General features: G+C 34.5%; 1 protein-coding gene across 1 annotated transcript; it reads right to left on the reverse strand.

Moving 5' to 3' along the window:
• Positions 1 to 26,442, reverse strand: LOC126811156 (zinc finger C3H1 domain-containing protein). The gene is made up of 20 exons (XM_050536677.2): positions 25,772 to 26,442; positions 22,389 to 22,678; positions 20,428 to 20,692; positions 17,700 to 17,971; positions 15,937 to 16,078; positions 15,455 to 15,519; positions 14,828 to 15,118; positions 14,448 to 14,552; positions 13,875 to 14,015; positions 13,446 to 13,531; positions 11,611 to 11,785; positions 10,527 to 10,712; positions 8,669 to 9,115; positions 5,443 to 5,540; positions 5,053 to 5,184; positions 4,240 to 4,361; positions 3,874 to 3,975; positions 3,369 to 3,476; positions 1,731 to 1,790; positions 1 to 428 (listed from the first exon to the last, which is right to left on the reverse strand). Exons 1-19 carry the CDS (start codon positions 26,322 to 26,324, stop codon positions 1,774 to 1,776), a joined length of 3,597 nt encoding a protein of 1,198 aa, XP_050392634.2. The 5' UTR covers positions 26,325 to 26,442; the 3' UTR covers positions 1 to 428; positions 1,731 to 1,773.
• Positions 26,443 to 27,427: the final 985 nt, after the last annotated feature.

The following is a 27,427-nucleotide window of genomic DNA, read 5'->3' on the forward strand; positions in this document are numbered from 1 at the left end:
TAGATTTAACAACAACTTTAATAAAACAATCATACATCAATAAACAACCAGGGCAGATTGTTGCTAAGATAGACAATATTATACTATATCGGAAATATTAATCAAACATCTGCCTTGATGTTAATCATACTTACTGTGATCAAACCAAACATTCCCATTTGCTAAAATTTATATATAATGTCTGCATCAAGAATGGACGAATTGTTTTATTTTTAAGGATATTGATGCTTGATAACAATATTATGAATTTTTGTAGCTAAATCTATTCTTCAAGTGATTGTAAGTAACTTCTGCCTGTGTAAAATCATCATTCAATTTCCAGTCAATCAACAATAATACAAAACCTTGTGCATTGAGTCCTTCTGTTGTATTTGGTAGGATACTCACTTCTCACCATTTCATTTCCCTTTTGTAGGAATGTGTGTGAACTGTGAAGAGAAGAGGGTACTAAATCACTAAATGGATATGAGTGATAGGAAAGATACTGTTCACACCATTAATCTTAGGTTTGCGTTTATACCTGTCACACAATGGCACATGTAACCTGTGATTAATATTAGCAGATTGTTGTAATCTAGGAAACTGGGTCATGTCAAGATGTTGTTGTGACCACTTCCAGTGAGTGTATTGTTTCAATCTGATTAAAACACAGATTCAATTTCGTTTCGTTTTTATAGTTCAAAATTTCGATTTTACTTGTCTTTACTACACTTGGATCTGGAAGCGTTGTTATTTAACTTGTGTTCTGCTTGAAATGCAGGGTCAGCCAATGAAATGGTCTGTCAAATCGAGCGTTTGACCTTTTTTTGTGCGGAACTGTGGGTAGACATTAGCAGCAATAGAAATCAAAACAAAGCAAAAGTAGATAAAAAATACATGGCAGTCGCTAATTGGTTAATCGAATGACTGACGTAATCGGGTCAAATGTCGCTGGCTTGGTACCTGACATCATAGAACGTGAACTCCCACTATAACTTGTTAGATCTACATGTAGTGTAGGCCACCGAAAGTATAAAAAACGAAACGAAATATAGATCTATATTTTAATTAGATTGTGTATTGTTTGAAAGTTTGACCACAGTTCTATTGCCTATTGACATGAGTGTTCATTTCATGTCATGGGCTGACTTTTTATACAGAAACCTTCCTTGGAATTTAATCTTTTAGTCATATAATGCTTTATATAAGCCTTCTCGTACAAATCTTAAAGACAAGTAGTAACAAGAATCCAAGTAATATTTTCTATTTGTGGGAATCTTCCTGTGGTTAAGGAGCAAACCTCTTTAAATTTCTTGGAGATTGAGCAAACAAAATTCCTACCAATTTTGATGAATCCGTCAAAGATAAATTTGCATGCTTTTTTATTGGATGTTCACATGAAAAGCTTTGTGTGATTATATATATAATTGAGCTCAAGTATAGCAAATATCTTTTTCCAAATTATCATCACTTTCCCACATTTATCCTGCTTCCGAGGAAATTATAGTAGAAATGACATCTTACTAGCCAAAACCTATTTGAATGGACATAGTAAATCATGTACATCAAAATATAATTTTTGGGGGGAAAGTCATTTATACTAATTATAGCTAACAATTTTTGCTGCTCTTTTTTACAATGTAATTTAGTCAAGACGACTGTGACTATTCTGAAGATTACTGGCAGTGAAAAGTCTTTAAATTGATACACAGACAAAGAATGAGTTATATGATTAATGATATTTATATTACATTTCTCCATCTTGTAGCAGAATACAGAGCTTTAAACCTTCTATCATACATCTTCCTCACCTAGAAATAAAGAGAAACAGCAGTATTATCAACATTTCAACATTTCTCGAAACATCCAAATACATGTAAAGTTTCTCATTTATGCTAATATTAATTATATACATAAATTAAAATATATCACATATAAACAAAAAACAACAATTCCAATTGAAATACATATTTCAAACATTGTTTTGAAATATAAAACTGAAATACATATTTTATATATTTTTATGAATTATAAAGCTGAAATACATATTTTTTGAAAATCAGATGTGTAGAATATTAAAATAAAGACAGAAAATTAAAAGGTTAGAAATTTAATTTAACATCCAGGTGCATTTTCTCTAAAATATCAAATTTCTCAGGGTTTAATGCACACTAAATATGTACTCAGATTGTTTATTAAACATTTAATTAAGAAAACAAATAATCAAAATACCAACGGTAGATTCTCTCCCAGTTTGGATTTAATAAGATTTAAACTAAGCCATTAGGTTTCGCCACTACTGATAAAAGATGGCAGCTTCTTGTTATGCATGAGCATAGATAGATGAAATTTCAATTTATTATAACTTTGTAAATACTGAACGGAAGTGAAACATATTTGGACTGATATTAGATTGAACTTCACAATATTGTAATTTGCAAGGGATTCCTATGGGGCTAAATGATGCATCTGGCATTTAAAGCACTGATCCAAGACATGTGGCAACCGTAAACTGTGATCGTAATAAGTTGTAATCGTAATAAGTATTCAGATGTAATATCTTATTAACACATGGAACTCACAAGACTTGGTAGCTGAAATACAAATAAGGTTTTTAACAACTTTACATTCACAAGCCCACCACAAATGACACCAAACTATGCCTGTCAACAACTGGTAAGAGACATTATGTTTCATACATAACAGTGATTCATAGAAAGAAAAGAGTTGTCTGCGATATCACCTCGGTGGAAGCGGACTTAAAATACTACTAACTCAACAACGAAGAAAAAAGTCCACCAAATTATTCTTACACTATAGCTAACCTGAGTATGTAATCCTATTGTGGCCATTTCATAAACTGCACATCGAGGGAGAGAACATAAGATAACTTTTTATATATAACCGTGATGGTGGACAGATTTCAAAGCCTATGTGAAAGCAATGACATTCCAGATACAAAATTTACAAAATAACAACTAAGCTGTTGATTTTAAGTAAGCTAAATACTGAAGCACTTATCAAAATATTGAAATATAATGAAAGTACACAATATTGAAATATAATGAAAGTACAAAATATTGAAATATAATGAAAGTACAAAGTATTAATGATATAAATAAAACATTTACAGAAATCATGATGTAAAAAGTATGCATATGTTACATGATCTTATACAAGATAATCATTATAAAACAGACTAAGTGGTAGCAGTTACAGTAATCATCTAGGACATGTAACTAGTTTTCATAGATCAATGCAGGAAAAACCCAATGGATGAGAAGAAAGTTATAATACCATGGTATGGCAAAAATGAAAATTTTCAAGAATCTTTTTCTAAATTTTTTTTAAAGGAATTCAAAACCTATCAACTGCAAATATTTACTTACTTATGTACTGAGGAACTTGAGGATTATTACTTGTTGGAATGGACGATAAGTGAATGGTTGGATATGGTTTCCAGTTTCTAGCTTCATAAAACATGGTAAATGGTGGGGCTTTATGGAAAGAAATGTAGTTTTAACAAATAAATGACTTAATTAGACCATCTAAAAGACAATGCATTGATAAAAATACCAGGCTGTTAAACTTGTAATTTTCCCAGAAAAGTATTTATCGGGTGGTTGTTTCCAATTAAAGTATGGCAATTTTGGTATATATGGAGAGTAGAGATATCCAATCTTACTAGAAAAATACTGTATCTTTAAGAAAAACATTTGCTTTATAAACACATACTTCTATTAAATAGAGAGTTACTGTGTTTCAAACAACATCTTAATTGATTAAATTAGCAGTAAATGCTCATCATTTACTTAGTTAAGGTAATGAAGTAAAGGTCTTAAATTGATTTGATAGTTAACATTAGCCTTGATATAACTATCCTGACAGGTATACCTTTATTTGCAGCTTCTGTAACTTTAGATATAAGAAGTAAACCAATTTCATCAGAACTCATTTTACTTTGATGCACATTTATCATATGTTGAATATATTTATCTGAAAACATAAAAAATACTGGTTGCCAGGCCACAAAACATATTCCATCACTTGCTTTTTAATTGAGGATGTTAAACCCTATTTCATTTTCATTTTATTTCAGTTATACATTTCAAAGCCATTGATCAGTTTACCTGATAAAACATTCCTCATTTTAATCCCTATTTTTTTAATCATTGGATTAGGAAATATGATTGGATCAATGGCCTCCTGATTTGATGACAAAAAAACTTCCACCCACAATGTGGCCATAAAAGAACTTACTTATGTATTTAGGGTAATCTGCTCTTGAGGTGTTGCTCTGAATACCAGCCAACTTCGGACAATGAGATACAATATCTTCCATTATAGATCTTTCTGATAACATAATATCATTTATATGTTGACTGAAAATTTTAAAAGTTACTACATTAAAGAGGCATTATTCAAGAGCTAAATCTGAATTAAATGTTATATAAACTATTAATTAGACATTTATTAACATGACAAGACCATAATCTACACTCTAGGCCAATTGAAAATTGATTCAATTTAAAATTGGAGAAGCCAGGCTAAGTCTCGAACAACCAGTAAGGTGGTTACAGTAATAAATAATCAATGCACACAACTTGTAAAAACTACAAACATTGATAACTTCGGTCAGAATAAAGTAATTTGAATGAAATTTTCCATATATATTCATTTTACATTATCTATTTTTGAACTATTATAGCAAGAACAGCCAGCTCTTTATCTAAGTCTTGCACAATGTGTCTTTAAGTAAACAAAGGCTGATTATGAGAAAAAAGCCAGTACCGAATATATATGACTAGTCTTCTGACAATTTTCCAAGCCACTGAAAGCTATGCTATCAGCCTAAGCTACAATCACAAAAACTATTATTTTTAATTTCTAATTTTCAACCTTCAATGTTACACAGGATTTGATGTTCCTTCTGCACTTACAAAACTAAAAGCCTGCAAGTCTGTCAATAGAAAGATACAGGCACAAATTTGGATAACCTTTTCTTGGTAAGGTTTAACCTTTTGACTAATCAAACAATTTAAGCAATTTTAAAAAGAATAAATGTTACATTACCCAGTACATTTATCATCATTACATGTTCCTTGTAGTTCAAAGCTACATAATATCTGATTTGGGTTAATTTTGTTGGAAAAAGTTGGCGACCAAACTGATTTACATTCCTTTGTTCGAAAGTAAGAACTTAATCTGAAATAAACAAAAATACACATAAATTGTTCTGAAAATGCTTCTATACAAATGGCCTAGCCAATGTTTTGTAATCTGGGTTGCAATTTTACTGTTTGCAAATAAGTGGGCATCACAATTACGTGCTAATTAGATACATGAATTTTTAGTTATAATGACAAGTAAAACATGTCTTCCCGCAGAAAACGGTAAATGTTTAGTTCACTGCATGGTAGTCAAACACACATAAACATGTGAATATGATAAATAGCATATTACCTGTACGATTTAAAGTGTAATAAAGGACTAGTATAATCAACACTGGAATCTATTATATTCATATTAACTTTATTATTTACTATATCACATGGTGTCATCTGAAATATAGTAACAAAATAAAGTATAGCTCATATGTAGTCTATTGAAACCATGTGTGGGGGACGGGATTCATTTGTTATTGTTTGCACATTTTAATAACAAATGACAAGCTATTCTTTATTTTGCAACACTTTCTTTTTTAAGTTAGGTTGCCAGACAATGAAACATCTTAGTCGTTACAAAATTATTACATTGTGATTCTTTTTTGAAAGCAACTTTATCGTTCATTAGGGGGGTTGGATGGTTGAATGTTTAGCACATGGTGCTGTATCATAAGGCCTGTCATTTAGTCAACTGGCATGATTTCGAATTCCCGGTTGTACATGACAAGGAGTAGGGTCGCCTGTCCAACCTCGTGGGTTTTCTCTGGGTCCTCGGTTCCTCCCACTGCTAAAGACCCCTACGCGCAAGCGAATTATTGAAATAAAATTAAATCATATGCTAGTCCCGAAATGACCTAGTTTGTGTCGAGTGGATGTTAAACCCCATTTCTCCCTCTCTTTTATCATTCATTAGACACTGAATTGTGATCAAGGGAAACAACCCATGAAGTAATAATCAGAAATTTTATAACTTGATCAGTTTCTTACTGGACAACAAGAATTTTAAAAATAAACAAGGGCAATTGCTCTGAAAGTAATTATTGTAAACCATTGAAAATCAACTTGCTTCTACTGAAGATAAACATGGTATATAAATTTTTCAAGTCAATCTGATGATAGCTTTAGCCCAGTGGTTCTCAACCTTTTTTTGCCAACGACACACCTTGGAACACATGAAAAAATAGCGGCACACCTGGCTAAATATATATGAAAAATATTTGAAGTTTGCAAAATAAAAACATGGTAAGTCAGACTCGAACTAAATAAAGAATAAAAGCTTTGAACGTATCAGTAGACACTAGTGAATACTCAGTTGGGATCACATGGTTTTGCACATTTTCTTAGTGTGCCGTTCAAAATTTCGGGCACACTTAGGAAGATCTCACAGCACACTGGTTGAGAAAAACTGCTTTAGGCTCTTAGAGCATTCACAATTTTTTTTAAAATGATCAAGGGCAATAACTCTGACAGCGATTATCATAAATTTTTGAACTACATATACATTTTTAATAAGAATGGGGCCTCATCGTCTGGTGGACATAATAAATTTCAAGTCAAATTTGATGATTTATGCCACCAGTGTGTGTACAAGGCATTCCCAAGTGATCAAGCACAATTATCAGAAATTGGTGATAATTGATACACATCTTCATTAGCCCAGTTGGTGCAGGAGAGTTGGATGTTAAATGGTAAACCCCGTTACATTTCATTTTCTTACTCATATAAACAGAATTAACAAATTTTAAAGTGCACATAAGATGGGTTTTGGAACTTTTGGATATGTGTAGCCAATGGTTACTATATCAACTTTACGGCAAGTTCACACCAATTTGATTGAAATTAATTCAGTTATCTTCACTCAAAGTCGTAAAAATGGACCTCCCGTGAAAACGACTTTGCCAATTATCGAAAACACTCTTAATCCCCTCCGACGCCAGAATGTTTATTCCTTAATTACCTATATACAGCCGGCGTGTGTACTCATTAATGCCTGACTGATTCCTTAATCTCCCTTAGTTCTTAATTAAATAAAACAATTGACTTCGGAATAATTCGTTTTGTAATTCATTTTAATTTAAGATCCAATTTAGATTGCCTACAACTTTTAAACTTTGAAGTCTTGAACTCTTAATTAATTTTTTACAATATGGAACTTATTGGACGAACACTTTTAATATGTAAATAATATACCGGTCCAGCTATGTGTTTTTTACTGCGAGCACTTCGCTTTTCCACATAAAGTGTAGTGTCGTTAATATTTGTCATTAATTAATCAATCCGACTATAAAAGTTATACAGGCATGGGTCATAAATTACACGTCGGTGTTAGCAGTGAGTGTTAGTGGGATTAAGAATGTTGATTAGGTAATTATCTTTTTTTACGCCGGCCAGATCAAAGACATCACTCTAAGTGGAACGTGTGCATAATACCTCATGAACGAACTAATGGTAGAATCGTACACCCACACATTAATTGTATAAAATCATTAAGTTTTACTCATCAGTTGTTTATAAGTATTATTTACCCAATAATTATTGCTCACCAGTGTTTTTGTAATCAAGTAGCCTCGTATTATTTGTTGATTGGCGTTTAAACAACAATCGTTTATCTTCTTTTTAATAAAAGTATTTTACAATTGCATTGACAGTTTAATCACTCACCAAACGGCACCAGGAACTCCACGTATGATCCCGTGCAATTTTCGTGCCGAAGTTTAACCTCATTTACTACACCCGTAGTACATGTAACCGTAAATGGTAATAAGATTCCCAGCGTTGATTGGCTGAGAAATGAGGGCGATCTATTGTACATGTTATGCATAGTCATCGGAAAATTCCATATTCACTGTAAATTTCAAATGGAGTTACGATAAAAGTTGTTCTTTATGTATAGAAATGGTTATTATTATTATATATAGCTAATAATGAATATATCGACAAATGACTGGCGCCATTATATCAAGTATTACGGGGTTATCCAAATTACCGGTAAATGCGCTAATTTCTTGAGTCGTCTTCATTTGACATGTGGCCTATTTAAACAAAGGCAGCTTAAATGGATCTACGGCATGATACGGCATTTGAAATTCACTCTAAAATATTCCAATCACAAATGAAAGACGATAATTCGGTGATTATGATTAGGCCAGTCACGTGGTAATTGGAACGTCAACAGACGCTTGTCAACTTGCCGTGTGTATTGATAGTGCTATATTGTACAGACGGTGAGATATTGTATAGATAATGTATATCCTATGTGTAGTGCCTGTGACGTCACCAGCCAATCAACCGGATTAAGGTCGTAATTGAAAAATTGAAAAGCGTTTTGGCGTGTCGGACACTTAAACGTTAACAGCCGACTTAATTTTAATCAGATTGGTGAGAAGTTGCCGTAAAGTTGATATAGTAACCATGGGCTATACATACATGTAATTTAGATTTTCGATCTTACGTGGTCTTTAAAAAGATTCAATAATAGAACGTCTAAAAGGATCAAAGGCATATAAGAACTGAACTTAGCTTACCTGCAATTTACACAAATTAGATTGCTGATCACTACAAGGTGTTTTAAACATAACATGTTTAATAGAGGTAGAATAATTTCCAACCAATGGTTGTTTAGTTGGTTGTATATTTAGTTTTTTATTATGACTGAGTTCATGTTTTGCTTTAGAAGGACATATTTCGGATTGAGAATCACTTAATTTTATTGTATCTAATGTCTGCTCAGAACCTTTCAACTTAGTTTTATTTTTCTGAGATCTAAATAAAGAACCAGTTTGTACTGCTTTTAGGGCATGTGCCTCTTTAAGTCGAAGAATTTTTTCAGCAAATTCTCTCTCCAGTTGTTGAAGACGTTTCTTTTCCTCTACTATCTTATCTTTGGCTATTTTCTTAGGTACTTTATGAGGCACTGTAGGAGCATGTTGTTTAGTCGTCAACAAAACTGTCTTTGACATCTTTATTGCAGACTGTAAATAAAATACTTGTATGATTAAACATGTGCTTAAAATGGGTAAACTGTAGATTTACAAGATATAGTGACAGGGGCAATTACTCTGCAAAATAAGAAGCAGGGTTAAATTTCCATAGTTTTCCTCAAATCAGACAGATTAAATACACAAGATTGATGTTCAAATGTATGTAAGAAACTGTTATTGTGAAGGTTTATTTTAAAATCGAAGAACTAGATAAATTAAATGATAAATTAATCAGATTGAAGAGAGCTATAAAAAGAAAAACAACATTTTGCAGATGTTAATGAAAACAAGCCAACAGTGAGGCCGATGTCCCCTGCCGAAATCCCAAAATAAATAGATAACACATATTAATTAATAGCGCATTTTTTTTTTTCAAAAGTATCAAGCAATCAAACTGATTATCAACTATACACTAAGTTTCATCACTCTCTATCAGATAGAATCAAAGTTATCAAGGCATTCACCTAATAAACACCTACACCAAGTTTGAACATTATAGCTCAATTAGAAGGAGAGTTATTGTGTTTGAAAGTCTCGGCCAATCAAAATGCTTATCGCTCAGCTTACCCTGAGCAGAAAATGCTCATTATCGAACTTAGTCATTGTATTGATGTAATGAAACACTATACACCAAGTTTCATCACTCTCACTTAATTAGAACTGAAGTCGAATTGCTTATCTCTGCTTACCCTAAGCAGAAAATGCTCATCTTCGAACTCCATCAAGGCATTGACCTAATAAACACCTATACCAAGTTTGAACATTCTAGCTCAATTAGAAAGAGAGTTATTGTATCTCAAAAAGTATGACGAACAGACAGGCGACGGACGGACAAAATTTTTCAAAATTAATCCACTAGAACTGAAGTAAATTTAGTGCAATTTTAAAGGATCAACCAATCAGATTACAGCAGGTCAAAAATATGTGCACAAATAGTGTTGATGCTCAAAATTTGGTGAATAATTGTGATATTGAAAATATATTGCCATCATTCAACACAATGTGACTTATATTATCACAAAAGTAGAGTGACCATGGCTGTTTTGTGGGTGAGTAAACATCTGAAAGATGCTGGTAACCAGCTCCTAATGAAACCACTACACTTCCTCCAAATTATAAAATGGTTGTGTTTTAATCGAGGTAAAAACTACATATTTTTGTTAATATTATTCTAAATTATTACAATTTACTAGTCTGGTAATTAAACAAATTATTTTTTAGGTTGTTAGCATTTGATGGTTCTAGATGATACAACAAAAATTTCTATGGCTTAAAAACAGATGATTTATCTCTAACAACAAACTACATATTTTTCTATAAAGATGAAAAAAAATTAGACAATAAGCACATTTGAAATGATGTGACACATAACAGTAGGATAGAATATATTTAGAATACTTACATGGCTGTCAAGCTCATCTGTAAAATCTAATTTAGCCACCTTCCGTTTACTAGGACTATTTTCTTTTACAATATGTCTAGGTTTATAGTTTTCACCATATACTTCACAACCTAACTTAATAACTACTTCTTCTGTTACCTTTAATTTATCTTTCTTCTTTAACAAACTGTCTTTTACTTGACGAGCCTGAAAGTAACATAATAGAATAGACTTCATTTATCCTGATGAATTGGAAATTGCCATACTACTGATAATTTTGTATCCTCCTATAAAAATTTACATCTAAAATTTGACCTACTTCAATATTAAAGACGATGACAATATACAACATTTCATTGTTGGCGTATAAAAATTGTTTTAGAATTTAATTTGCAGAAGACAAAAAGTAAATTGAGAGCTAATTAATTTTCACTGATGTCATCCCTTTCAGTGATTGTAGCGAACAAACAAATATTCACTGCTGATCAGTATGAGGCTGGACATTTACTGTCACAGAAAAATCAACAACTCATGGATATCATAACAATGCAGGCATAAAGTGTAAAAGTCAAAAGTTAGTAATGGCGTAGAGTCAGAATTTGTCCAAAGTAAGGCCATCTACAGAGTAGGCAGTTTGAGATCCTGCAGACATTGGCAGATAATGTGTCAGTCTTGTCGTTGCCATCCAAGGCAGTGTTAGGATGGTAGTGTGCTTGCATCCAACCCACTGGGCGACGACTCTGGTACTTATGCCCTCTTAAAATTAACGTAATGGTGTATTCTTGGTGTTTTCTATAAAATCTTTAGCTCAAACCTCAAGCTCCAGATAGCATCTAACCTACCTTTTCAGAGTTGATCACTATAACATGTTTGTGTTTGTTATCATTTCATATCTACTTTTCATTTAGGACCACCTGATCTTCCATTAGGGGATTTTTTTCATTTGTTAAGTCTACTTGCTGTTGCAATTTGTATTTTGGTCATTGGTTAGCACAGATTGATCCCCGATTTTTAACTATAATAATACCGATTACTGAGCTGAAAGTCTTCTAGTTATGTGGGTTAATGAGAAATACTGAAATTAAAAAATCTGATAATAGTTTACCTGTGCTTTAGTTTTTTCCACTTGAACTTTATTAGCAGAAGAGATCTTCTCAGCTGCCATTAGTTGTTCATGTAATGATTTAACTTTTTGTTGAGCTGTTTTTAAACTTCGTTGATAATTCTTGGCTCGATTAATCAATGTTTTTAACAAACCCTGATCTTTGGTAATAATTTCTCTAAAATAGAAAACATCTTAAATTATCTGAAATAATCTTTGATTAAAAAAGCAAGTGGATTATAATTTTGACAATAAAATTTTTATGTGACTATATAACTTATCGAACTTAGACAAGATGTTCACATATTTCCTCTTTACTTCTGCCAACATTATCTAGACAGAGAAGTGACTACCCACAGTTTCTAACTAAACACCTGTAAACCAGATGCTTGTCCTCAAACCTAATTTGTTACAGTACAGTGTACTCTGTTACATCAGACCTCTGATCACTCTGGCACTCTGTCACATCCGACATCATTTTCATGTCCCGATTTATTTCCTTATTACTTCAGCCAAAAAATCTCTGGGTAATTCGACCTCTGTAGGTTCCGGATTACGACATCAATCAGCCGTCCCGTCATACGATTTCCATTGAATCGACACCGTATAATCCGGCCTTCAATCGGTGGGTATGAAGCAAACACTTACCGATCAATTATCCGTGAGATTATTGAAACTGGATGGGTGTGAAGCCACAAAAGATTAACAAGCAATCACCAATCAATTATCTGTGAGATTAAAACTCGCTACCGTGGGTCTTTGTTGATTACTTTGATAATTTTAATCTCTTGTACGACAGTTGTGACAAATACTCAAGAATATCCACGAATTTTCCCCCGAATTCACAGTCGTAAAAATATTCCTAGCACCTGTTGGAAACATTCGTTGCGCATGCCGATTGAACCTGAATAACCTATAAGTTATGTCACCCTACGGATCTCTTCGAACCGTGTTGGAAACATTCGTTGCGCATGCCGATTGAACCTGAATAACCTATAAGTTTGGTCACCCTACGGATCTCTTCGAACCGTGTGACGATGACCTGGGGATGCTCGATTCACAGTCCGGAACGTCCCGAATTGACAGAATTGCAATCGAGTGACGCGGTTTTCAGTCCTGACAGTTCTGTCAGTCCCGACGACGGAGGTGGTGTGAGGTGAATTGTGATGTAATTAAGCACGACGAACATGTTTCGGCTGCATGGTTGGATGAGATATTTATATATCCAGTCGACGAATGCGTTGTAGCCCGAAGTTCCCATTTTCACCCAATTATCACTATTTTAAAAAGTCAAACTCATTTCTCATTTTGTGTTTGAAAATCCAAAGGTACGCTTTCAAATATTTATGGCATAACTAATCATTTAAAGAATTAGGAGTGAAGGGCATTTTTAAATCAACGTGCTTGCAACTGGTCAATAGCCTACGTGGTGTCAAAATACGTGATCTGTCAAAGTACCGGTAAGACGGGGAAATGAAATGCCAAGAATGAATGAATGGAGTTTGTGCTATAATACAAATAATTTAGACCTGTGTGAATAAATCTGTTAATGAAATTTGTTAACGTAACCGATATTTCAATTTGCGTAACCAGGAAATCGGTCGCATGTTTTTGAGGTGGCACGACCGCATGTAACCAATCGGTCGCGTGTTTTTGAGGTGGCGCGACCGCATGTAACCAATCGGTATCGATCGCGTGAAATTTCGTGGCCTGTCAATGGATTCTGGAAGTTGATCAATCATGTCATGCTTTCTACAGCATTATTATAGATGGACACCACAATTCTCAGATTTTGAAACTGGAAACTTGTAATGTTTGAACACAATCAATATACCAACCTTTGACTACTTAATTCTTTCTCTCTCTCTTTTATCTCCATCACCCGTTCAGTCATAGTTTTCGTTTTCTCCACTGCTCCTTTTATCTAAAATAATAACAGAAATTCACCATTTTATAGGGCCACACATAATCAAGATCACTGTCAACAACAGCCAAAAGCAGATTAATTGTAGTTACAACAAAAGAAATATTACTTAGCTGGCCATTATAAGTAGCACCACTGTTGAGTTTGCAACAAACTTATCATTTAAAAGAATAGAAATATATCTGGAAGTTCATATACTAATACTATACCATACTAATTGTTCATTTTATGTCTTTGAACAAACTAGAAATAAACTTGGTATTCAGATCAGCATTCAATTTATTATATGATCAAACTGTCTAATAAGTTCTGAGTTTGTTATTCAATTTATTAAGGTACAAACCTCAGAAGATTTTCTGGCTTCTTTTAGAAAGTCATCTAGACCTCCTAATATTGAAATGGTTGAGTTAGCTACTGCTGTTGAGTTATCTTCTTCACTAGAACTACCTTCCAAATTTATCACTACTGGTTTAAGTGTTGGCACCTAGATAACACAAGAACAAGTATATTTAACAAATATCAACTCTTAGTGAAAGGTTATCAACAAATAGTAGTTGTCCAGTAAATCATACTCCACTGGTTAAATGTGTTCAGTGTCTTCTAGCAGAAAGTGATCGCCCAAAAATAAATTTCACTGTTTATTATTAATTCTATTTAACTCTAATTAAGCAATCACATACTTTCGTTTTATCAATTACAGTCATCTTAACATTTACAACAATACATTTAGTATTAATCTATCTTACATACTTGTTCAATCATTTAAAATTATTCTGCCAATGTACGCAGCTAGTGGCACTAGCTATTTATTGCCATTTGTATTTATCCATAATAGCTCTTTTTTATGTTTGTGCTATCAAAGCAGAGTCATAAATATTAAAATCTACCAAAAACGACAATATAAAAATGTTCTTACAGTTTTTACAATTGGAAAGTTTTTTTTAATTGACAATGATGAATCAGATTGTATAGAAGATGGGGGTGATGACATAGATGTTTCATTATTCGTTGATAATTTCCCCTAAAATATAAAAACATTAATAATGAATGCAGGATACATCCTACTCCAACAAAGTTTATATCACAATATCTGAGATTTTACAAGATGTTCCTGAAGCATTCCTTGCATCTGTGCAATCACAGCACTTTTAATATAGGTTGAAAAACAAACCATATAGGAATCATATTTTTATTTACATTTGGACTTTTAACGCCTGTGAAACCATATACCACAGAGGTAAATTTTTAATTAATTATTATAAGGAAAATTATGTTATAATATATAAAGCAACTTACAATTTCATTATGTTTTCGTTTTTCCATTAACGACTGTAGAAGTTGTTGTCTCAAAATTGCAGTTTCTGCATCCTCATCCTCCATAGGAGGTAAAGGGGGGCGATGTTCTACCTGTTCTTGTGGTAGGTCTATAGGAGGAGGAGGAGGAGGAGGAGGGGGTGGTTCTATGAGAACTGGTGCTGCAGGAAATGCTCCATATACAAAGCTACTATAAGGCAATTGAGCTTGATCTCCTTTTAACCATAAATTTTGTAGATCAATTTGTTCAGGTATGTAAGGTTCTGCAGTCGTCTGTCAAATGTTTAAAACAATACATGTATTTTAATTCTTTACTAATTATGCATGGCTTAAATAATTAAAACTGGTCAAAATTGACGATGATGATGACGATCAACCATTTAGTGTTGTTGATTTATTAGATGATAATTGATATCCAAAATGTTGCCACAGTACTCATCAGTAGTCTATGATGGACAATTGCATCACAGATGAAGTTTGGCTAGACAATAGTGCCTTTCACTGAAGTTGGCATCCCTGTCTGTGATGTAAGTTTTCCTAAATTCACAAAAACAATATGTTCAATTTAAATGTGTTCCCATAAAAATTTAGTTGAAATTATTCACTTACCAAATAAGGCACTGGCTGCATTGCACTCTGATAATCATCATCATATAATTCCTCCATTATTTCACCTGGAATAATAATTCTAATACTGAAACTACAAGTAGTACTACCTTGTTAAGTCAACTGGAAGCAACCTACCGCCATATATTAAAATTTTTGGTGACATTGACTAAATACCAGATTGAGATAATTATGTTTTGGGGTCAATTAACAATCCCTCCAAATATTAAAAGGTAACTTGTCCAGAAAGGTAACATATTTTGACTGAATTCTGTTCGGCCTTTTAAATGCTCCTGCTCTGCCCTTGGAGTACGAAAATTTTTCATATGAACTAACCGGGGGTCCCCACCACTGACACAACCCCTGAAATTTGTTGGAAATCGCATCAGCTGTTTTGAAGGAGTCGCATCTGTAAATTGGTCACACAGAACAAATAGACAGAATTAAGTCCTTGGGGAAGTTGGCCTGCTGGTCTAAAAACTGACCTTTCACTGGTGATCCAGGATTACTGTCAATATCCATTTCTACCTCTTCATAGTTATCTTGTAATTGGATGATTTTCTCACTTGTACTGAACAAATTGTCTTTTATGTTATTGTTATTTCTCTTGAAGGACTTGTTGGCAATCTAAAAATAAAACAAGCCCATAGTAAGGCAGTTGTCCCCACCCCCACCTTAATTCCCATCATAAATAATAATACAAATTATTCCAGATCAAGCAATTGTTAATCATATAATTATTTTGTCTTCTATGTTTAGCACCCCTTTAGCAACATAGTATACTGACAACTGACACTAAGATGGAAGTTTGTAATCGTAAGGTGAGATAAGCCGGAGTACTGTGTACTATACTAAGCAGCAAAAGAAACGTCAGGTTGGTATGTTACTCTGAATAGACACATTGCATAAAACTTGCCAAATGTTTTTATTGTATATATGTGACCACATCTCCAACTTTACCTCAGCAATAAGGCTCCTTCCCAAACACAGAATTGAACCCAGGAAATGTTCTCAAAAACGCAACCTGACTTCTGAGATGGTAATGTGTTCTCCATGATTTTCATGTAACTCATGCTGCACGTGCTGTTCACCGGGACCAGCCCTATAAAATGCACCCCCATACCTGGTTGAATCATTCACACTACGTCAGCAGCATGCCACGCCTCACGACAGCTCAGAGGAACCAGGCGCTTGGAAGATTTGACGCTGGCCACACTGCCCAAGCCGTTGCCAATCACTTCCAGGTCAATGTTCAGACCATCTACAAGCTTCAGCAACGCTTTCGGGCCACCAACACCATGGATGATCGCCCCCGAACTGGTAGACCATGCATTTCTACAAGACGACAAGACCACCATGTTGTGCGATAGCACATGCAGAATCCCTTCACACAGGCATCTGAGACAGCACGTCAGACAGTGGGAACACATGGAAGACATATAAGTACCGATACAGTGCGCCGACGTCTCACCAGAGGGAACATCCATTGCCGTAGACCTTACTGTGGACCGATCCTCACCCCTCGCCATCAACGTAAATATGTGGTCGACGTGGCCAGCATTATTCTGACCAATGTGTCATAGAACGAGACTCATGGGGAGGTCCAAGCATAATGGTTTGGGGTGGAATCGGCCTGAACCAGAGAGTGGGTCCTGTGATATTCCAAAATCTTGGTCCAGGGAGAGGAGGCGGCATCACAGCAGTGCGCTACATCGATCAAGCTCTCAGACCCCACGTCATACCACATTTCACACGTCATCGAAACAACATTTTCCAGCATGACAACGCCCGTGCCCACACTGCCAGAGTTACTGGGGACTTTCTACAACAGAACGGTGTCAATGTTATGCACTTGCCAGCCCTTAGTCCGGACTTAAACCCGATTGAACATCTTTGGGATGAAATTCAGAGGAGACTTAATAACGTTGTACCGAGACCAAACACAGCTGATGGATTGGGCCAGGCTTTTCTGAAATTGTGGTTTCAGGTGCCAATGGCGCTGCTATTATTGACACTCGAGGTGGACACACCAGATACTGATGTATAGACTGTGTACAGACTCTAAACCTTCTCGTAATGTCTTGGAATTGTGACGAATTAATCACTAATGTGTCAACATACTGTTCACAAAAAATTGCTTTGATCCATTTAGTAAGCCGTTTTCTAGAATGATTTCATTAAAGTGCCGCTCTGATTTTGAAATCGTACTGACTTTTTTTTTGCTGTTTAGTATATATAATAAACTTACATTTTTCTGAGACGTTAAAACATCAAAGGCATCAAGTTTAGATTGATCTCTTCGATGATAATTTAAATACTTCAAAAATCGTTCTGCTTGTTCCTCCGGGTCATCAAGAGATAAAATCTTTTGAATTTCACGACGCTGTTCATCTGATTCTATCCTTTTCCTTCTTTCATCATGTATTTCTTTCTTTAACCGAGATCTTTCATCCAAATGACGTTTCATATCTTCTTTTGCATTATGAGAAACTCCTCCATTAGAATAATTACTTTCTCTTTCTGTGAAGAAGTAAATGGGTAATTATATTGAACTAATATCAATGTCATCAGATGTCTCCCTCGGAATAGCATTGTGAATAAACATTCATAACATAAATATTGAAGGCACAACAAGCTAATCGTTGACATAGATCTCAGAAGTAGAAATATGTATTATTTTAATGTACAAGAGCATCGCTAACGCTGCAATATATGTTCACATTCCTGCTTTGATTGATATGGTACTTTTTAAAATAGGGTGTGGCTCTGCCCCAGGGGGTTGGGGCATTCACCAAAATAAACAGTTGACGCCCTTAGGCTATGGGGAATACATAGGCCAAGTACCAAGTTGATCCATTCAGAATTGCGGCCTCTAAACGATAAACACAAAAATTGGGCGTGGCTTTGCCCCTGGGGGTCGGGACATGCAGTTGTTGTCCTTAGTCTATAAGGAATACATATCCCAAGTTAAAAGACAATCCATTAAGAAAAAATGAAATGGGTATGGCTCTGCCCCTGGGGGTTGGGCAATCACCAAAAAACAATAGCTGTCATCCTTAGGGTATAAGGCATAGGTAGGCAAAGTTTCAAAAGGATCTGTTAAGAATTGCCGGCTGTAGGCGAAACACAGCCTTAGGGTATAAGGAATAAGTATAAAAAAGTTTTAAGACGATCGATGAACAATTGTGGGCTATAAGTGACACACAGACACACAAAAAGATAATGGGCGTGGCTCTGCCCCTGGGGGTTGGGCATTCACCACAAACAATAGGGATGTTCCTCAGGAAAAAAGGAATAAGTATGCAAAGTTTCAAAGTGATACGTTAACAAATGCAGTCTGTAGATGACTAACAAATAAATACAAGAAATGGGCGTGGATCTGCCACTGGGGGTCAGGCATGCACCAAAAACAATAGGGATCATCCTTAGGGTATAAGGAATTCATATGAAAACTTTTCAACACGATCGATTAAGAATTGTGGCCTGTTGACGACACACACAGACACACAAAGAGAAAATGAGCGTGGCTCTGCACCTGGGGGTTAGGCATGCACCCCAAACGATAGGGATGTTCCTTAGGGTACAAAGAATAAGTATGCAAAGTTTCAAGATGATATGTTAAAGTTACAATTTCATATTTTCTAAGAAAGTCAAAACATAATTATTTTTATGTCTTTTGCTCAATAGGTTGTCAACTCACTATTATACGATCTTTCTCACACTTAAAAATCTTCACACCGGAAATAAAAAAGCAAATACCTCCCAATTGCCTCTCTTGTTTTCCTATTCCCCACCATGGAATAGCTATCTTCAAACATTTGAATTTGAAGTTGAAAATTATACTTTTGCCAATTTCTCAACTGGCAATAGTGTATTATAGGATTAATAGGATTATTCTTTAACATGGAAGGACTGTTCATAGATACCATCTATTTTAGGGCTTTATTTTAATACATTTTAAAAATATAACTTAAAAATATGAAATTGTAACTTTAAGAAATGCAGCCAGTAGACAACAAACATATACAAGAAATGGGCGTGACTCTGTCCCTATTTTAGGGCTTTATTTTAATACATTTTAAAAATATAACTTAAAAATATGAAATTGTAACTTTAAGAAATGCAGCCAGTAGACAACAAACAAATACAAGAAATGGGTGTGACTCTGTCCCTGGGGGTCGGGCATGCACGAAAAACAATAGGGATCATCCTTAGGGTATAAGGAATAAGTATGTAAAGTTTCAAGATGATCACTTAAGAATTGTGGCCTGTAGGCAACACACAGACACATGCACCCACACAAACACACACACACACACAGAGACAGGGGCGACGGCAATATATACGTCCACATTATGAATGTGATTGTCAGTTTCTTTTATGGGTGTATCACTTCACATGATTTGATACACAGGTTTGATTGGTTAATTAAATTGGTTTTACTAACTTACCGCTTGTGGTTTGGCAAAATAATAATGGCAATCAAAAACAATTAAATAATGGTAATGACACAGATTTTGACAAACAAATCTCCTTGGATAAGGAGTAAGACACTGGCTCGCTAGCTTGGAGGTCTCGGGTTCGATCCCAGTGTTGGCCGAGAAAGTCCCTTTTAATTTTATGGTGTGGTTTCCCCTTATCTAAGCAAAATTTCCCTCATAGCGCACTGCCCAATCGAGGCAGAAAAGTAATACATTAAACCCCATTTCATTTCCTTGGATAAATTAAGAGGGTGCGACAGCTAAGTGATGATACTTATCATTTTGTTAATAATTGCTATTTGACCACTTGTTTGTTTCTGTTTACAATTTTGCTCCTTTTGACAAGCCTTCAAGTAAATAATATCCAGAAAATATTGAAATTTGTGGCTTAATAATTATTGTACCCTACCCTCTCTAAGAATGTGCACTTAAAATGCAAGATCCCCAAAACCTGTGAAATACCCAGGGTTGTAGCGGCCTCATAGTGATGCTTACCATCAGAATATCTCCAGTTTCTTTCACTATGCCTTTTCCTAGTTTCTTTGCAATAACGGCTATATTTTCTTCGTACAGACTGAGCCGGACTTTTATAAGTTGGTCTGTTACTAACATGTGTCATTTTATTTGAATCCAACAAACTCGTTGAATTCTTTGTGTTAAGATTATGCTTGTTTTTAATAAATGGTAAGGACTCATTTTTAGTTGATGCCAGAGCCAATCTCCTCAATTCCATTATCTCTGTGTCTTCTTCTTCAGAAACCTAAGAAAAGATAGGTTGCTAGGCAATGAAACATACATGCATAGCAGCTAAGTCATCCGAGCAGTCAACCAGGGTTGTCGCATATTTTTTCTTTTGTCACTAATGAAAGGAATTATAACACACTAAAACCTGATCATGAGTAACAACACATTAAAGATACATTATGGGAGATTTTTATAGAGAGTTGGCCATTCTTGCTATAACAGTTCAAAAGTAGATGATGAAAGAAGAATATATTGAAAAATTCAGTCAAATTACTTTATTCTGAACATAGTTATCATCGTTGTAATATTTGCCTAGAAATGGTAGCGAATTGTGTCTTCACCTTCGCTGATCGTTTGATTGACAGACGTTAACTCCACCTACATATCTCGATTATCAAGTAAAGTTTTCAATGGCATTCCGAAACGCTTTACAGCGGCCTCGCTAAGTACACTCTATCATTTAGCCTCGATCTAACTGACGTATTTTCATCAGGTTACCCCTTATTTGATTTAATCAATTAGTGAAATCCTATTTAAATCCCAGCTGTAGCCGAGCCATCCATGGGTCTACAGAGTTGATTTTGGTCTTGTTGTTTAAATAAAGATCTAATTTATAATTTCTATAACATCTAAAGCCTAAATTAAGACTTGCAATAATCAGATTTAGCTCTTGCATAATGCATGTTTAAGTAATTCATCTGAAATCCTTAGAATCTGTTTCGATTGTTTGTCTCATGACCTTAAACACTGTGTATAAGTCTCTCTAGCGCATCCAAAAGATTTCTCAAGTTATCAAAAGCCATAACTTTGGCAGTAATTATCGGAAATCGTTGAAAAGCAATAGGCATCGTCTTCGTCTCATGATCTTAAACACTGTGTATAAATTTATAATCAATCGAATATTAACTTTAGCCTCTAGCCCTCTAGAGTGTTAACAACAATTTTCAAAGTGATCAATAGCCATAACTCCGGTAGTAATAATCGGAAATTGTTGAAAATCAATAGGATTCTTTGTCTCATGACCTTAAACACTATGTATAAATTTAAACTATACATAATATATACATTATCTATACAATATATCACTGTCTGTACAATATATCACTGTCTATACACACCACCAGTTGACAAGTGTGTATTGATGGTCTAATTAACAGATGACTGGCTTAATCATAATCACTGAATTATTGTCTTGCGTTGTTATAGATTAGACATTTGTGATTGGAATATTTTAGAGTGAATTTAAAATGCTGTATCATGCCGTAGATCCATTTAAGGTGCCATTGTTTAAATAGGCCACGTGACAAATGAAGACGACCCAAGCAATTAGCACATTTACCCGTAATTTGGATAACCCCATAATATTTGATATCCCAAGCTATTCTCTATAAGTACAGAAATACAAATGGTGCCAGTCATTTGTCGATATATATTCATTATTAGCTATATATAATAATAATAACCATTTTAAAAGATATTTATAAAGAGAAAGATTATTGAAAAATATTCCCAAGTCCAAGAGTCTTAATTCCTATAAAAGTAGGTCAACTCTGATAACACTTGAATGATAACTTGAGTGATCAGGGGCCTTAGCTAAGAAAAAATTATCCAAAATAGTTGAGAGTAAATTCTTTGCCTCCTAAACATTATATCAATTGTATGGAGCGACTACATGCAACAGTGGCCGATGGACAGGGATGATGTGTAAATACCTTATGTGACGCTATTGAAGCAGTTTTAGGTTCAGATTCAGAATCAGCTGGACTCTTTTTTCTTAAATTATTTTTAGCTCCACTAAGGTGTTCAACTTTTGTTATTTGCACTTCGTTCATGTCATCATCAGTATTTTGTTGTGGACTGTTTGGTGACAACTCTTCTAACTCTGCTAACTGCTTTTGAATAATCTGATGTTGCCTGAGTAAATCTTCAAAATTATCTTCAACTGGTGTATCTTTCTTTGAATTATGAGCAGAAAACCGACTCATCATCGGTCGGTATGGAGCTAAAGTCAATTAAGGACATACATGTACATAATGTTTTAAGAAATGTAAAAGTGCCCTTAAAATTTGATATTTACATTAAAATTTGTCAGTGAAGGCACCCCTCCCATATCCCATTTATAAACTTTGTTTCAACAAATCTAAAAAAGCACCATCCAATTTAGCTATTAATTTTGGTTGAAGTTTAGATGTTGAAAATGTCCCAAAATATATAAATATACCTCTCTACTGTAAATTGACACCACCCCATCACAAATTATAGGGCCCACTCTCAATTCAACATTTAAGGCATTCACGGCAGAAGTATTTGTTCATTAAATATAGTCTAAGTTACATTTTTGATCTTGCTATGCACATTTATCACCGAGGTATTATTCAGGTCTTTTATCTTATGTATCATCCATTCAAGTAAATTCCAGCCGAATTGAAGGTTGTACTGTTTACTACATACAGTATCAACTTGATATGAATGGCCATGAGAAAGGTTGACTTGTTATAGTTCATAAATTATAAAGTTATAAATGTTTTAAGTTTTGACATGAAATACTGTGGCTGTAATTTGCAGAAACGGAAACTCTGACCACAGTTCATATTCTTGATTGTCTAGTAACCTACCATTGCCATATAAACAAAGCAATCTAATGTTCTAGAGAGTTGATTATGGGCCTGTCATTTCATTTGAATATATATCTGAATGATAATTTATAAAACATTTGATTGAGGCCAGAAAAACACCTGGCAATAGACAAGCTTTAGCTCTCATAGAATGCCTCTTTAAAGACCACATAAGGTGAAAAATCTAAATTGCATGTATGTATACCAATGGTTACTATATCCACTTTACGGCAAGTTCACACCAATCTGATTAAAATTAAATTGGCTATTAACCTTTAAGTATCTGACATGCCAAAACACTTTTCAATTTTTCAATTACGACCTTAATCTGGTTGATTGGCTGGTGACGTCACTGGAACTATACATAATATATACATTATCTATACAATATATCACTGTCTGTACAATATATCACTGTCTATACACACCACCAGTTGACAAGTGTGTATTGATGGTCTAATTAACAGATGACTGGCTTAATCATAATCACTGAATTATCGTCTTGCGTTGTTATAGATTAGACATTTGTGGTTGGAATATTTTAGAGTGAATTTAAAATGCTGTATCATGCCGTAGATCCATTTGAGGTGCCATTGTTTAAATAGGCCACGTGACAAATGAAGACGACCCAAGCAATTAGCACATTTACCGGTAATTTGGATAACCCCGTAATATTTGATATCCCAAGCTATTCTCTATAAGTACAGAAATACAAATGGTGGCAGTCATTTGTCGATATATATTCATTATTAGCTATGTATAATAATAATAACCATTTCTATAAACAAAGAATAACTTTTATCGTAACTCCATTTGAAATTCACAGTGAATATGGAATTTTCCGATGACTATGCATAACAATAGATCGCCCTTATTTATCAGCCAATCAACGCCGGGAATCTTATTACATGCATACTACGGGCGTTGTAACTGAGGTTAAATTTTGGCGCGAAAATTGCATGGGATTCATGGACATGCATATATCAAATACATGTGATCATACGTGGAGTTCCTGATGCCGTTTGGTGATTGATTAAACGGTCAATGTAGTTGTAAAATATCTTTATTATAAAGAAGTTAAACGATGTCGAACATTAAAACTAATTCTTATCACAACCGTTTATCCATCGAATAATATATATTCAGATTTCATATCAAGTCAATTAAATGTTGTTTTAATGCCAATCAACAAATAATACGAGGCTACTTTATTACAAACACATCGGCGAACAAAGCTATAAACAACTGATGAGTAAAACTTAATTATTTTATACAATTAACAAGTGTACGATTCTACGATTAGTTGTCGTGTGGAGAAATGTTTAGAAAAGTTCCCCCGTAAATTTTTTCGTTCATAAATGGGGTATTACACACACGTTCCACCTAACTAAATGTCTTTGATCTGGCCAGCGTAAACAAGATAATTACCTAATCTGCATTCTTAATCCTACATCGAGGTGTAAATTAATTTATGACCCCATGTCTGTGCAACTTTAGTCGGATTGATTAATGACAGATATTAACGAGACTACACTTGCCATATTATTATTATTACACGAAGATAGTTAGATGACCCTTCTCAATCTGTTATTCGATTTAGATGGTTAACAACAAAATTTATTTGTAATGTTAATTCTAACGTTTATTGAGTTATTTTTTCTTATTTCATTTCTACGGTCTATTTCCAAGTAATCAAGTCAAATCCACATGCAGAAAGAAAGACGCTGTACGATGGCTACAGTTGACTACTCTGTTAACGGATCGTCATATATACAAATCGTGTTTCAATCATGTTTGAATTTTATGATACATTGTGAAGGACCACATCTTTTTACTCCTGTACTCTTTTACTCGGGGAAATTAGAACCACAATACTCTTCTGATGGAAATGTATCTCGAATCGTTGGACTGCACACAATGGTAGAGGGACTCTTATCAAAAAGTCACTTTAAAACACAGTGTTAAAATCGCAGTCGTGAGAAGAGAGGGCGGGACATTACGAAACAAATGCTAAATTGGATTTTAAATTAAAATAAATTACAAAACAAATTATTCCATAGTCAATTGTTTTATTTAATTAGGGGATTAAGGAATCAGTCAGGCGTTAATGAATACACAGGCCGGCTGTATGTAGGTAATTAAAGAATAAACATTCCAAATATGCATTCGGTCACTGTGACGTCACTGGCGTCCGAGGGGATTAAGACAAGAGTGTTTTCGATAATTGGCAAAGTCGTTTTTACAGGAGGTCTCTTTTTGCGATTTTGAGTGAAGATAGCCAAATTAATATTAATCAGATTGGTGTAAACCTGCCGTAAAGTGGATATAGAAACCATTGGTTATACGTACCGAAAACTAATGTCGTCCATCTTATGTGCCCTTTAAATAAGCTCTCACATAATGCCTCTCTATTAAATAACATATCAGTTTTAAATAAAATATATGTCAAGCACAATGATTTATGATGCAGAAAAGGATACCTCCTCTATTATGTTGATTGGGGAATTGAGAAGGCGACAAAGGTATCTTATAATTCTGTTGCATTGGCTTTCTCAGAAATGATCTCCCTTTTGTATTGTTGTTACAAACTGGTTGTGGTTCTGTCATAGCATATGGGTTTTTATTTGTGCATCGTCCAAGTTGTGGTTGGATCGGTCTTGGAAAACCATTTGAATTTACGTTAAAATCCACTGGTCTGTTGCCTTGTTTATTATTCTGTCCGGAACGATGTCCACGCCTTTTTGTTCGCACAGGTTTATTGACTGATTGTTTTGGTGACCCTTCATGTAGACTTTTCGGTTTGGTAGAAGAAGATAACATTTTTAAAGAGGGGGAATAATTTTGATTTCGGCATAACATTAACGGACCATTGGCATTACTACTAGTACTACTAGGCTTGGTTTTCGAATGAATTTCAATTTGATTGTTGTACTGGAGCGACATGACTTCGTCTAAAGATACGTCATCGTCTGATAATTCACCTTCCTCTTTCGTGGATCTGTCCATATTGATATTTATAAGTTCTTCGTTCATATTCGCAGTTTAATCTTGGTTAGACAAGCAGTAAAACCTTTAATATCTCTTAACTAGCATTCGCTTTTCGGGTGGAAGCACCGGAAGATTACGTCCATATTGATATCTAAATATAGATAGACTGGCGATGCTGATGATTGGAGGACAACGACAGTCGGGGACATCATGATATAAGCGGCCCAATTCTTCACCTTGTAGAGATAGGTTTATTCAGATTTTCCCAGCGAAATTCAAATAAATTAAATGCCCAGTCCGGTACCTTGTTTCACTTTGGTTTTTAAACTGAACGATGATATTTTTATTTAGTCTGACCATTGATTGACCTTTTACCGAGGGTCCGACAGGGGACATAAAAATATAATAATTATTAATAATGATAATATATTATTCAAAGAGAGGAAATAGCCAAATAATAAAATATATGAATACCGGTAATACTACTACTAGTAATAGGCCTATAGACAATGCAAAGTACTACTCTACTAGTAGTAATTATGCTAATTGTACTTGTAACAAGGGAGGATAAATATAAGTAGGCCTATGGCCCTATGCACTAAAGCTTAAATTCAGACCGATAAAGATAAACGTCGGCTCCTAATTAGGCCCCTAGAGTAAAAGGGAGATAAATGCATCTGACCTCTGTATAATAATAAACTTCATTATCCAATCATTCTTGATGGCCAAAGGGGAACATGGTACAGATCAAAGCGAGAAAACCCAAATGTAAGTCAAATAATAATAATAAAATATGACAATATACAAAATAGCATGACTCCCACTTTTCCCGGATAGTTGAACCAGGTCCAGGGGAGATAAATCGATAAATAAGTACCGTAAATGGCGTAATGTAATTATTTATAAATATAGGCTATAATGTAGCCTACCGGTATGCAAGTAACTAGCTACGGCGGGTTGGATCTATTTCGACATGGCCTAAAAGGTCAACTTCAAGTTTGGTCTAAGGTCACGAAATGTAAACAGAGCTAGCCCTAATCCCAACCCTATCGCTAACCCTAACCCTGGACCAAGCCTAACCCTTACCCTAACGCACAATCTCTATATATATATATATATATATATATAATATGACGTCATATCTGCAG

The sequence above is a fragment of the Patella vulgata genome, chromosome 2, assembly GCF_932274485.2.
Source record: "Patella vulgata chromosome 2, xgPatVulg1.2, whole genome shotgun sequence".
Lineage (NCBI taxonomy): Eukaryota > Metazoa > Mollusca > Gastropoda > Patellidae > Patella > Patella vulgata.

Excerpts from the sequence above, each read along its gene's own strand:
- LOC126811156 (XM_050536677.2), bottom strand. The coding sequence starts at position 26,324 with ATGAACGAAGAACTTATAAATATCAATATGGACAGATCCACGAAAGAG. Across the intron at positions 20,693-22,388 it reads CTTCAATAGCGTCACATAAG|GTTTCTGAAGAAGAAGACAC; the intron begins GTATTTACACAT and ends ATCTTTTCTTAG. Across the intron at positions 3,477-3,873 it reads TACAGAAGCTGCAAATAAAG|CCCCACCATTTACCATGTTT; the intron begins GTATACCTGTCA and ends CTTTCCATAAAG.